Source organism: Myotis myotis, unplaced genomic scaffold, assembly GCF_014108235.1.
Source record: "Myotis myotis isolate mMyoMyo1 unplaced genomic scaffold, mMyoMyo1.p scaffold_m19_p_2, whole genome shotgun sequence".
NCBI lineage: Eukaryota > Metazoa > Chordata > Mammalia > Chiroptera > Vespertilionidae > Myotis > Myotis myotis.
The window spans coordinates 10568893-10582319 of NW_023416324.1; the positions used below are offsets into that span (position 1 = coordinate 10568893).

General features: G+C 52.4%; 2 protein-coding genes across 4 annotated transcripts; both read right to left on the reverse strand.

Annotated features, from left to right (window-relative positions):
• Positions 1-6: 6 nt before the first annotated feature.
• LOC118676956 (phospholipase A2, membrane associated-like) lies at positions 7-3806 on the reverse strand. 3 transcript variants are annotated; one of them, XM_036351624.1, is made up of 5 exons: positions 3678-3806; positions 2813-2975; positions 2469-2613; positions 2105-2211; positions 7-257 (listed from the first exon to the last, which is right to left on the reverse strand). In XM_036351624.1, exons 2-5 carry the CDS (start codon positions 2850-2852, stop codon positions 115-117), a joined length of 435 nt encoding a protein of 144 aa, XP_036207517.1. In that variant the 5' UTR covers positions 2853-2975; positions 3678-3806; the 3' UTR covers positions 7-114. The 3 variants fall into 3 exon arrangements, with proteins under 3 accessions (XP_036207517.1, XP_036207519.1, XP_036207518.1); XM_036351626.1 differs by having other exon boundaries at positions 2813-2864; positions 3678-3751; XM_036351625.1 differs by having other exon boundaries at positions 2813-2961; positions 3678-3747.
• A 5081-nt stretch (positions 3807-8887) lies between these two features.
• On the reverse strand, positions 8888-13117 carry LOC118676459 (phospholipase A2, membrane associated-like). The gene is made up of 4 exons (XM_036350429.1): positions 13011-13117; positions 12666-12811; positions 12303-12409; positions 8888-9352 (listed from the first exon to the last, which is right to left on the reverse strand). The coding sequence occupies exons 1-4, from the start codon at positions 13047-13049 to the stop codon at positions 9210-9212; spliced, it is 435 nt and encodes a 144-aa protein (XP_036206322.1). The 5' UTR covers positions 13050-13117; the 3' UTR covers positions 8888-9209.
• Between the last annotated feature and the right edge of the window lie 310 nt (positions 13118-13427).

Consider the following 13427-nt stretch of genomic DNA (forward strand, 5'->3'; position numbering starts at 1 on the left):
TCTGGGATGGGAGAGGGGTGTTTCCTTCTTTGCCAGGAACTAGCCAGGGTGGGGAGGGGTGGGGGCCAGAGAGGGGAGCTCAGCGTGGGAGGCGAGGCTTCCGGGGGCGGGACCTCAGCACCGGTGGTCTCTCCCACGGCAGTTCCAGTTGGGGTAGTATTGGTACTCTTTCTTGTAGGTTTTCCAGTTTCTCGCAAAACAGGAGGCCGCTGTTTTATCACATTCACACAGCTGCCTGCGACAGTGATCCTGCTTCCCTGGAATCACAAGAAAATAAACCTGGCTGAGGGTTTGGGAATGTTTGATGGCTCCTGTGGGAAGGACACAGGTCCTGTCCTCCAGGCGCGTCTAGTCCAGGCAAGCACCTAGGCTCCAGGTCCTTCCGATTGGAAGACAGAGCTCCTGCCCTCGGGGAGCGAGCGCCCAGTCTGATGGGGACGCCCGCCCCCAAGCACTGGGAGACACTTTCTTCTTCCCAACAGGTGTGTCCAGGTGCAAAGCCCCAGCCCCAAGAGCAGTGGTTCTCAACCTTTGCTGCACATTAGAATCCCCTGGGAATCTTTTTAAAAGTCTGATTTCTGGGCCTCATCCTCCGGAAATTCTGTTTCTTTGTTATGGGGTGAGGCCACAACATTAGTAACAAAGTCACCCCATAACAAAGAAACAAAATTTCCAGAGGATGAGGCCCAGAAATCAGGATTTTAAAAAGATTCCCAGTTGATTCTAATGTGCAGCCAAGGTTGAGAACCACTGCCCTAGGGCCTGGGAATGGGTTGTGATTGGTGTAAACCCGTCATGCTCCTCCCTTTTTCCTTTCAATGATTGGTCTCTGGGAACATGTAACCTTGTTCTGGCCAATGAGCCACAGGGGAAGTCTCCTGGAGGCTGTGGGAAGGATTAATTTCCTCCCAAATAGAGAAGGTGGGGGCGGGGGTTGGGGGGGCTCTTCTATGGGGTAAGGCCATGAGGCTGGACTGACACCAGGCGTCTTGGCATTCCATGGCCACGGTCGGGGAGCAGAAGATGGGAAAAGGCTGACTCCTGACATCCAAGCTGAGTCTTTAAGGCTGTGCAGGCACCCTCCTCCCCCCTGGCACCCTCCTCCCCTCTGGTGCCTGCACAGCCTTAAAGACTCAGCTTGGATATCAGGAGCCTTCCTGGATGCAGCCTGTGCTCAGGGCCCTGCCCTTTGGCTGCCTGCCTATCGGAGTTTCCCATCTAGTGTTTTCCTTATCTTTTCTTACCACTCACCTATGAGCTCCCTGAGGCAGGGACACTGTCCCCTTGTATTTCTTCCCCTTTTTTTGTTGTTGTTGTTGTTAATCATCACCTGAGGATATTTTCCCATTGATTTTTAGGGATAGTGGAAGGGAGGGAGAGAGACACACACAGAGAGAAACATTGATGTGAAAGAGACACATCGATTGGTTGCCTCCTGCATGCACCCAACTGGGGGTTGGGGGTCGAGTTTGCAACAGAGGTACATGCTGCTGGAATTGAACCCACGGCCGATGCTCTTACCACTGAGCCAAAAGGGCCAAGGTGCCCCTTTGTAATTCTCTCCGGTGCTCAGCACAGTGCCCAGCACAGTGGGCATCAATTGGTTGCCTCACATATTAGTCCCGATATGGGGCCAGGGATTGAACCTACAACCAATGTATGTGCCCTTGGCCAGGAATCAAACCACCGACCCTTTGGTCCTTGGGCTGCTGCTCTAAGATCTGAGCATCTAGCATGGCTTATAATATTATTCTAAGAGAGGGTATCTCAGACTTGTTCAGGAGGCAGAGAGAGAAAACAAGGAGACGGGGTGAAATTGTAGGACAGTGATGGCGAACCTATGACACTCGTGTCAGAGGTGACATGCGAACTCATTTTTTTGGTAGATTTTTCTTTGTTAAATGGCATTTATTTTTTTTTTTTTTTTAAATGGCATTTAAATATATAAAATAAATATCAAAAATAGAAATCTTTGTTTTACTATGGTTGCAAATATCAAAAAATTTCTATATGTGACATGGCACCAGAGTTGAGTTAGGGTTTTTCAAAATGCTGACACGCCGAGATCAAAAGGTTCACCATCACTGTTGTAGGACGTCCTTACCACAGACGATTTGGCCATTTCGGTAAGCAAAGTTGTAGTTCAGATACTTGGTGCCACATTTCTGCCTCTGCAGACGTCTGTAGCAACAGTCATGTGCGGCGCAGCACCTGCGGCAAGGAGATGTGATTGGGGCTGCTTCCCCACAGCTCCAGGGAGCCTGGTCCACCGTGGTCTTGCCCCATGCCCCTGGGCAGAGACCCAATGACCCTGCAATGGTCTAGAGCAGAGTTTCCAACATGCTGGCTGCTTTTCCAGCTGGGACCTCCTGGGGTTCTGTGACGAAGGGCAGCAGCCCTGCCTGGCAGCTCCCAGCTCTGCGGGGGCCATGAGTGGGCAGAGGGTGGGAGGGCTGGGGTGGCCTCACCGATCCGTTGCATCCTTGGGGGATCCTCGGCCGCCCCAGCCACAGTAGCAACCATAGAAGCCATATCTGGACACAGCACCCTTTCCTGTCTTGAACTCAATCATTTTCTGGAAATCCAGCAAACTCCCGTGGGTCTGCAGCAGGCCTGGAAGGACATCATCTGGGAATGGGGCCGGGGGGCCTATGCCCTCCACCTCTGCCCCTCTCTGCTACTCCCCCTCCCGCTAGGGCCTCTCTGCCACCCACTGAGAGAGGGCCTGTGGAAATTGGAAGGAAAGCTGGGGCTAAGGGTGCTTTCATCTTGGGCTGCCCCCTTGTGGCCAGAGGTCAGGGTTCGCTCTTACCAAAGGCCATGGTCAAGGCCAACAACAGAAGGGTCTTCATGTGGACAGTCCCCTGCGTGAGAAATGCAGATGGATTGGCCTAGACTCCTCTCCCAGGTGGTCCCAGCTTCTGCCCTGGCCCCCTGCTCTTTGGCTCGTACTCAGCAACCCTGGAGAAAGGAACCTTCAAGGCAACACACAGACATGCTCCTGGATCCAGGATGACTACCTTTGTCACACACAAACACACAGGAGCGTGCACACACAGGGCCTCCTGACCCTTCCCAGCTCTGTTTGACTATTTTCACACACATGCAGGCCTCAGACCCAAGGAGACCCCCACACCGTACGCTCAGGAGATGTCCACGCTCACAATCAGACTGAGAGTTGCTGGAGGGTGCAACCAGGTCATCCCAACCAACTTGGAGACTCCCAAGGTCATAGGTCGTGTACCTCTCCCCTAACCCCCATTAGACATATCTTACTTGTTCTCACCGATTCAAGGCTTGGGAATTCCATCTATGAAGTCCAATCTCCAATATTTTTTTCCAAAACTAAAGCACAGAACCCTCTCTTTGCAAGACTTTCCAACCCCTTAGCCATATACACATGCGCAAATGCACGTATAGTCACACACATATGTATGCATATACCCACTGCTGAGCTCACCCGCTAATGCAGACCTCCTTTCATACAATCACTCACATGCTCATACAACACACTTGTGCACATCCCCCCCAAATCATGCGCATGCATATATATGTCCATGTATGCAACAAACATATGCATAAATACACATGGACACATATGCCAACACAGCCACTCTTAAAGGCAGCCACTGAGCAAGACCCATACTCCTGACAGGGCATGGATTTTGGGGTGTTACCTCACAGAGAATGCTGGTGTTAATAGCTCCAAGTGCTGGTCTTGTTAAGTCTGAACTCCAGCTCCCCTTAAATAGCTGCCCCCTAGGGAAGGATGGGAGTTGGTGGGTATGCAAACAGGGTGGGAGTGCCTCCAGTGAATGGACTCAAAGTTTGGCATGCTTATAGCCCTGGGCTATCCCCTTTTTCCCCCCTCATTAGCCTGCAGGATAGAGCTGAGGATAGAAAAACAGTATGTGCTGTTAGCGGATGCCAAAATTGTAGATTATTTTGTAATCTTTCCAGGGGCCTCATTCCTGACTTCAGTCCATTCCCGTAACCAGGCGCTGGGTGTGAGCACCAGTCGCCTCCCTGGAACCACAGTCAGGAGAGGGCAGGGGTGTCCACTGCTGCAGTCTAGGGCTTATCTGCAGGCCTGCAGGCCCATCGCCGGGGCTAGGATTGCTCCTTTTTTTTGGCTGAATGTGGCATTTGGTATAGGAATGGGGGCATTTAAAAAAGGGGGGACATTTCTTGTTATTCATTTATTCCATCAATCATTCATTCACCGGAAGTACATACTCAACCTCTACAAAATGCCAGGATCCATGTGAGCTTCTGAGGGAAGTGGTAGGGGTGTGAGGATTTGTCCTGCCCCCCAACCTCCACTGCACCCAGCGCCCCAGCAGGGAAAGGGGTGCAGTGAAGCAGATGGTTCCTTCCTATCGGGCCAGGGCCTCCACCTTCTCTTCGTGCTCCTCTTTCTTTTTCTTCTCCTCCTCCGCATCCTCCCCTTCTGGAAAAAGTCAGAGCCTGCCCCGGAGTTCACCCTGAAGCGCTGCCTCCACCTTACCCCAGTCCTCACTCACCTTGTCCGGAGACGGAACTGATGACTGCTTCCCAGGTCTATTGTTCTTTCTTTTCAGCCGTCAGGGACATGGGTGACTCCAGCTTTACTTCCTAAAGCAAATACCTTCTTCCCGGCCCTTCAAGACATGCTCAGCATTGATTTTCCAGGGCCTTCGGTAAAGACTCCCTGACACCAGCCCCAAAACAGCCAGCGTGGCAGATGCCGGAGCTCCTAAACACTCCACCTGTGCCCCTTCCCCAGGTGTCCCTCCAGGTGCGCAGGCCCAGGGGACTGGCTCCGGTGAGAGCACCTGAGCATTGGTGCCGAGGGGCCTTTCCCTGTCCCTGGTGGTGGGACCAGATGCAGGGCAGCAGGTTGGATCCCTGAGTCAGGGCCTGGAGAACACCTGCCCGGAAGAGACCCACAGACCCTCATGGGACTTAGGGCGAAGGACGTGTTGTTTTCAGTCACTGGTCACTGAGACTGGTAGTGACTGCAGCATAAGCTCGTCTGTGCTAACAGCCTTCGAGGCAGCGTTCACCTTGGAGATGCAATGTAGTTCCGATGCTAGGCTTGTGTGAGGGTGAACTGAGTCCCTGGGCCAAGTCCTATGTAGAAGTCCTAACTTCCAGTATCTCGGAGTGTAACCTTATTTGAAAATAGGGCCTTGAAGATGTGATTAGTTAAGATAAAGTTATTAGGCTGAATCCACTAGTACTCGTGTCCGTACAAAAAGGGAAAATTTGGGCACAGACACACGCAGTGAGGACACCATGTGAAGATATAGGCTGAGGTCGACCATGCTTCTATAAGCCAAGAAACGCTGAAGGTGGCGGGAAACCCCAGCGGCTAGGGGAGAAAATGGAGCAGATTCTCTCTCAGGATCCTCCCTCCCAAGGAACTGGCCACACCAGGACCTTGATCTGAAACTTCTGGCCTCAAGAATGATGAAACAATACATCTGCCATTTAAGCCACTCAGCTGGTGGGACTTGTTCCTAGCAACCATCACCCTCCAGGGACCTCTGTCTGCCTGGGATTTTCGCTCTCATAGTTGTTAGCTTTAGCCTAAGTCAGGGTTCAGAGGGGAGGGGCTAGAGTAGACCTTGGTCTTTTGTTAAGCACCACAGTTTTTGGAACATGGTCATGTCTACAATAGGCAAACTGCCTCCCTGACAGCCCCGATCCTGGAGGGCCCTGGCACTGCGTCCAGGCCGCAGCACTCATGGACTCTGCTGGCAGCCCACATGGCTGCTCTTGTCCCATCTTCTCAGGGTTTCCCCCACAAGAATTAGAAGTCCATGATTTGGTCTCTTGACAGCCTCCTTCACCCAAGGACTAATGTAAGCATTTGGAGTACATCAGTGGACAAAACAAACACCTGTATTCGAGGTGCGCCTTTTTAGTGGAGAGGGACAAAGAATAAACAAAAGACACAAAAAATAAATTATATAGCCTGTTCAGTGGGGATCATGAAATGAATAGAAGCAATAGAGATGGAGAAGGTGTGGCAAGAGGGAGTGGGTGAAGGTGGGTTGCAATTTTACGTAGGGTGGACCTTCTCAGATGGAAAGTGCTTTGAGCACCATCAGTGTTCAGAAAAGTTTTTTTAAAAATATATTTTATTGATTTTTCACAGAGAGGAGAGGATAGGGACAGAGAGTCAGAAACATTGATGAGAGAGGAACATTGATCAGCTGCCTCCTGCACACCTCCTACTGGTGATATGCCCACAACCAAGGCACATGCCCTTGGCTGGGATCGAACCTGGAACCTTCCAGTCTGCAGGCCGACGCTCTATCCACTGAGCCAAACCCGTTAGGGCGGAAAGTTTTTTTTTTTTTTAATAACTTATACTTAAAAGACTCAACCTTTTCTTAAAAAATATATTTCTTTATTGATTTCAGAGAGAAAGGGAGAAGGAGAGATAGAAACATCAATGATGAGAGAGAATCATTGATCGGCTGCCTCCTGCACACCCCCACTGGGGATCAAGCCCACAACCCAGGTACATGCCCTTGACCGGAATCAAACCTGGGACCCTTCAGTCCACAGGCTGACGCTTCATCCACTGAGCCAAGCTGGCTAGTACAAAAACTCAGCCTTTTGGCAATGGTTCTTTTTCATCTCAGGATTATGGCTGAATTTTTTTTTTACTACGATTTCCTATTTTGCGTATGAGGAAAAATTACTTATTTCTCTCTCTTAAAAAAAAGCACCTTATTTTGAAACACACTTACACTTACAGGAAAGTTGAAGTGGGACATGCTTATATTCCCTGGGAATTCCAGCTTCCCTGAATGTTAACACCCCCATGTAGCCATGGTACAATGATAGGAACCAGCAAGCGGACACTATTAACTCATCTACAGACCTTATTGGGAAAAAAAAAAGAAAGACGCCGCAGTTGGACAATTCCTGGATGAGACTATATGGTCTAACATTTGGTGGCTGTCTGAGGAGGGGAATGTGTTTGCTGATGCTCACTTTCTTTTGAATAGGAAATGCAAGCATGGGGCTACAAATTTCACATCGAGGAGTCTTCCTCTCACACATCTGTGCCCACCCCATTCCCATGCTTGCCCTGCTTTCTCTCCATAGGCAGCCATTCTAATGAACTTCTTGTGTGTCCTTCAAGGTGTATGGCAATAGCAACACATATGTGTTCACACTTCCACCCTTTCCTCCATAACTGCAGCACCCCACTCCCGACGCTGCCCTTCACCCCATTCCTTTCCCTGGCTGCCCTCATGGCGATTTCCTATCTGCCACAGAGAAAGCCTCCCTCCCTAAACAGAAGTATTCCATTTGAGGTCGTCATTGCTTATTTCATTAGTCTGCTCTACACAGATACTTGGGTTATTTCCAATCCAATTCAGAATAATGTGGCAATAAAAAAATTCCCCAGGAATTGCTCTGCATGTGCCTGTGTGCCTTCATAGAGCAAATTTCTGGAAGAAGGATCGCCGAACCAAAGGATATACACATTCATAATGTTGATGGATATGCTGATTGGCCCTCCCACAGCGCCTGTCCTCTCCTCCCCTCCCCCCCACAGCCTTGTCAACAGGGCAGGCTGTCATGCTTTTGGGTTTTTATCTATTCTGATACATACAAATGACATTTCAGTGGAGTTTTAATGTGCATTTCTCTTATTATGGGTGGCCGTGGACATGAGCAGGGCTCCCGCCAGCAAAGGAAGCGTCTTTATGCCGAATTAGAAAAAGGCAGCCCTTCTGGGAGATGAGTGACAGAAGGCACCGCCTCTGGGTCACGCCTGGGTTAAAGCCCAGCTCTCACCCACGCCCCAAGCAGGGCCCCTCGCCCAGCCACCCCGATGGTGATTGTTCAAGTAGCAGGCCCAGGTGCGACTCTCCCAGCGGAACCTGGGTGACGGGAGGGCAAGTAGCCACCAGCAGTCATTTGTGGGTGTCAGTGCAGAATAAAAAGCGGGGCCCTAGGTTATGCTGCATTTCAAGGTGGCTGGGACACAGCAGGCAAGGAGGTGCGATGCCCTTACGAGCACGGGCCTGTGGGACTGGCAGCCCGGGAAGCCGGCCCTGGTGAGGGGATAGCGCCCTGGGATCCAGCTGCTGGCCAGCGACACCTGCGCCCACCTCCCCCGGGCCGGACACACAGGGGGATATTGCCCGTGGAGGTGCGAATCGTAGCTCCCCAGACATCAAGACCGAGGCTCTGTTTTCCCCCACAGGCCAGCAGGAGCTGCTCTTGCCCAAGGAAGGAGCAGCCACAGCTGGGTCTCACTGGTGCTGGTACCTCTCTCAGTTCTCCAATAAGCCCAAAGCTGTCGCCAATGAGAGGAGGGGAGAAAGGCTCAGCGAGGTGGCGCTGGCGGATGTGACTCAGCCAGTCTGACTGGAGTCTGTATTTATAACCCCTGACACTACATCGCCTTGTACCAGTTTGTTCTCACACCAAGGCAGGCAGACACACACACACACATACACACACACACACACTCACATACATACACACATACGGGCACACACACACACCCATATACCCATTCTCACACACATTCACACTTACACACACACTCACACTCACACTCATACAGACAACTCACACACACTCTCTCACACAATCACACACATACATACACATACTCACACACACCCCCCACACACTCTCACACACACACTCACAATCATACACAAACACACTCACACATACATACACACACTCACACACATTAACACATACACACATGCACACACTCACACACACTAACACACACACACACACCACATTCACACATGTGGGCGCACACACACACACTCACACTCTCCCACACGTTCACCACACTCACACATGTGAGCATGCACACACACATACACACACACATACACAGACACGTACACAGTTTGTCAATGAACTAATTGCTTTATTTAGAGCAGACCCTGGGAATGTAGCCGCCAGGGCTAAGCAGGAAGCGGGACTTGGAGAGCAGTGGGGACGGGACATCTCCTGCCTCCCAAGGAAGAGGGGAAAGGCGCCAGGCCACATGCCCCGGGGCTTCTCATTCTGGAAGGAAGGCTTCTCTCTGGGGGGTAGAGGGGCTCCTGGCTTGTCTCTGGGATGGGAGAGGGGTGTTTCCTTCTTTGCAGGAACTAGCCAGGGTGGGGAGGGGTGGGGGCCAGAGAGGGGAGCTCAGCGTGGGAGGCGAGGCTTCCGGGGGCGGGACCTCAGCACTGGAGGTCTCTCCCACGGCACTTCCGGTTGGGGTAGAATTGGTACTGTTTCTTGTAGGTTTTCAGGTTTCTCGCAAAACAGGAGGCAGCTCTTTTATCACATTCACACAGCTGCCTGCGACAGCGATCCTGCTTCCCTGGAATCACAAGAAAATAAACCTGGCTGAGGGTTTGGGAATGTTCGATGGCCCCTGTCCTCCAGATGCGTCTAGTCCGGGCAAGCACCTAGGCTCCGGGTCCTTCCGATGGGAAGACAGAGCTCCTGCCCTCGGGGAGCGAGCGCCCAGTCTGACGGGGACGCCCGCCCCCAAGCACTGGGAGACACTTTCTTCTTCCCAACAGGTGTGTCCAGCTGCAAACCCCAGCCCCTAGCCTAGGGCCTGGGAATGGGTTGTGATTGGTGTAAACCAGTCATGCTCCTCTCTTTTCCTTTCAATGACTGGTCTCTGAGAGCACGTGACCTTGTTCTAGTCAATGAGCCACAGGGGAAGTCTCCTGGGGGCTGTGGGAAGGGTTCATTTCCTCCCCCAAATAGAGATGTCGGAGGGGGAAAGCCTCTTCTATGGGGTAAGGCCATGAGGTTGGAGTGGCACCAGGCGTCTTGGCATCCCATGGCCAAGGTCGGGGAGCAGAAGGTGGGGAAAGGCTGTATCTCTGACCACACGGTTGAGAAGCTACCACCTACCCCGTCCCCGCACTGCCCTCTGCCAGACCAGTCAGACTTCCCCATTACCCAAGCCTCTTGTGGTTGGGCATCCCGTTGCTTACGACCCAAAGCCTGCTAAGACACAGGGCCCTGCGGAGAGGTCATGACAGGGAGACACCATTTCTGATCTTAAAGAGCTCAGGGTGTTGGGGAGAGGCGATACTTTCTCAAAATCCCAGCAGCGGGTCTGCTGTCCAGGGCCACTGGGCAAACCCTTCCATTGACCACCCAGCTCTCTCCTCCCCTTCAGAGCAAATCGTGCCCCAGGACATCTTGGCTTCATGTCCCACTCACTCTCACCACACCCAACCCCCCAATCTGGATTTGCCCTCACACTCCATGGCAACAACCCCAGTGAGGTCCTCAGGGGTCTTCCTGCCTCTAAATCCGCGGAGCCTGTCAGCCCTTATCCTCAAGACTTGGTGTTAAATCGGTTGCTGTCCACTCCTTGACCTTCTCTCTGTCTCCTCTCCCTCTCTGACAGGCCGTCCTCTCTCTTCTGTCTGGGCCTTTAGACATCAAATGGGCGAGCATATCCCACTACTAGCTCTCTGCTGTGAGTCCTGAACCCGTGCCTTGTCCAGACCCCTCCCTGGAGCTGCCGGTCCCTACGTCCAGTCGCCTGCTTCACATCTCCCTGGGTGTTCTGGGAGCCTCTTAAACATGTCTACATAGAACTCCTCCTCCCTTGACCCACCTGGACCACCTCCTGTTCCATCCACGGGTCCGGATACCCACCCAACAGCTCCCTATCCCTCTACCCAGGCAACCACCAAGCTCTGCTGATTCTACCTGAAATGACACTCTCAGCCCTCCCATCAAGACTACCATTGTCATATGTCCAATGGCAATGGTCTTCTCACTGCTGCCCCCGCCTCCCAGTCCCATCGTCTCTACCCACCCTGGGGGAATCCTCCCAAATGCAAATCTGTTCATGCCACTCCTTTGCTCAAGAGCTCCCCCTGCTCTAGGACAAAATCTAAATACAGAATGGCCTTGGGCTTGGCCTGGCCCCTCCCTTTCCTTCAGCCTCATCCCTCACCACTCCCTCTCCTTCAGGCTCACAGAACTGTCCCCCTTCCCTTGGGCCCTTTGACCCCGCTGAGCCCTCTTGTAGGAAGGCCTCTTCTATGGGGTAAGACCATGATGTTGGAGTGGCACCAGGCGTCTTGGCAACTCATGGCCAAGGTCGGGGAGCAGAAGGGGGGGAAAAGGCTGGCCCCTGACATCCAAGCTGTGTCTTTAAGGCTGTGCAGGCACCAGGGGGGAGGAGGTTCTCTGCACAGCCTTAAAGACTCAGCTTGGCTGTCAGGAGCCTTCCTGGACCGCAGGCTGTGCTCAGGGCCCTGCCCTTTGGCTTCCTGCCTATTGGAGTCTCCCATCTAGTGTTTTCCTTGTCTTTACTTCCCACTCACCTATGAGCTCCCTGAGGCAGGGACACTTTCCCTTTGTATTTCTTTTACTTTTTTTGTTGTTGTTTTTAATCATCACCTGAGGATATTATCCCATGATTTTTAGGGAGAGTGGAAGGGAGGGGTGTAGTAGAACTCGGGAAGTTTGTCTCAGCGCTGCGGCTGATGCAATGGTGTCAGCACACTCCACCATGACATGCTTCCTTGGCACACCAGGAAGTAGCAAGCTTGCCTGAACTAACTCCTAGAGCCATGTGCACAGTACCCCAGCCTTTCAGCCATTGGTCGCCTATAGCAACGGGTCTCCCTCTGATTGGTCCCCTCATGCTATATATACCCCTGTAGTTCCACAATAAAATGGATCTGCGTCACTGAACCTGGTCCCTGGAGTCGTGCATGCAGACACACTAGCCCGTTGGGGCTCCGTCGTCCTCACCCCCGAGGGACCCCCTGCTTCAGAGGGGGAGAGACACACACATTTGATGTGAAAGAGACACATCAATTGGTTGCCTCCTGCACGCACCCAACTGGGGGTTGGGGGTTGAGCTTGCAACAGAGGTACGTGCTGCTGGAATTGAACCCACGGCTGATGCTCTATCCATTGAGCCAAACTGGCCAGGGCGCCCCATTGTATTTCTATCTCTGGTGCTCAGCACAGTGCCCAGCACAGTGGGCACTCAGTAAGAGAAACCAAGGAGACAGGGTGAAATTGTAGGACAGTGATGGCGAACCTATGAGATGCGTGTCAGAGGTGACATGCGAACTCATTTTTTTGGTAGATTTTTCTTTGTTAAATGGCATTCAAATATATAAAATAAATATCAAAAATATAAATCTTTGTTTTACTATGGTTGCAAATATCAAAAAATTTCTATATGTGACACGGCACCAGAGTTAAGTTAGAGTTTTTCAAAATGCTGACACGCCGAGATCAAAAGGTTCGCCATCACTGTTGTAGGACGTCCTTACCACAGATGATTTGGCCATTTCGGTAAGCAAAGTTGTAGTTCAGAAACTTGGTGCCACATTTCTGCCTCTGCAGACGTCTGTAGCAACAGTCATGTGCGGCGCAGCACCTGTGGTGAGGAGATGTGATTGGGGCTGCTACCCCACAGCTCCAGGGAGCCTGGTCCCCATGGTCTTCCCCCTTGACCCTGGGCAGAGACCCAATGACCTTGTAATGGTCTAGAGCGGAGTTTCTAACATGCTGGCTGCTTTTCCAGCTGGGACCTCCTGGAGTTCTGTGACAATGGCACTAGCCCTGCCTGGCAGCTCCCAGCCCTGCGGGGGCCACAAGTGGGAAGAGGCAGGGGAGGGCTGGGACGGCCTCACCGATCCGTTGCATCCATGGGGGATCCTCGGCCGCCCAAGCCACAGTAGCAACCATAGAAACCATAACTGGACACAGCATCCTTTCCTGTCGCCAACCGAATCATTTTCTGGAAATCCAGCAAACTCCCGTGGGTCTGCAGCAGGCCTGGAAGGACATCGCCTGGGAATGGGGCCTGGGGCCCTGTGCCCTCTTTCTCCTCCCCTCTCTGCTACTCCCCCTCCCGCTAGGGCCTCTCTCCCTTCCACTGAGAGAGGGCCTGTGGAAATGGGAAGGAAAGCTGGGGCTAAGGGTGCTTTCATCTTGGGCTGCCCCCTTGTGGCCAGAGGTCAGTGTTCGCTCTTATCAAAGGCCATGGTAAAGGCCAACAACAGAAGGGTCTTCATGTGGACAGTCCCCTGCGTGAGAAATGCAGATGGATTGGCCTAGACTCCTCTCCCAGGTGGTCCCAGCTTTTGCACTGGCCCCCTGCTCAGCAACCCTGGAGAAAGGAACCTTCAGAGGGACACACAGACATGCTCCTCATTCCAGGATGACTACCTTTGTCACACACGAACACACAAGGAGCGTGCACACACAGGGCCTCCTGACCCTTCACAGCTCTGTTTGACTATTTTCACACACATGCAGGCCTCAGACCCAAGGAGACACCCACATGGTACGCTCAGGAGATGTCCACACTCCCCATCAGACTGAGAGTTCCTGGAGCGTGCAACCAGGTCGTCCCAACCAACTTGGAGACTCCCAAGGTCATAGGTTGTGCA

What these genes read in the sequence shown, in the direction of transcription:
- LOC118676459 (XM_036350429.1), bottom strand. Translation starts at nt 13,049, where the DNA reads ATGAAGACCCTTCTGTTGTTGGCCTTTACCATGGCCTTT. An exon ending in TGGCCTTTACCATGGCCTTT is followed by an intron (nt 12,812 to 13,010) that starts GATAAGAGCGAA and finishes GATGTCCTTCCA; the next exon opens with GGCCTGCTGCAGACCCACGG. An exon ending in AAATGGCCAAATCATCTGTG is followed by an intron (nt 9,353 to 12,302) that starts GTAAGGACGTCC and finishes TTGTGATTCCAG; the next exon opens with GGAAGCAGGATCGCTGTCGC.
- LOC118676956 (XM_036351624.1), bottom strand. Translation starts at nt 2,852, where the DNA reads ATGAAGACCCTTCTGTTGTTGGCCTTGACCATGGCCTTTG. An exon ending in GGCCTTGACCATGGCCTTTG is followed by an intron (nt 2,614 to 2,812) that starts GTAAGAGCGAAC and finishes ATGTCCTTCCAG; the next exon opens with GCCTGCTGCAGACCCACGGG. An exon ending in AAATGGCCAAATCGTCTGTG is followed by an intron (nt 258 to 2,104) that starts GTAAGGACGTCC and finishes TTGTGATTCCAG; the next exon opens with GGAAGCAGGATCACTGTCGC.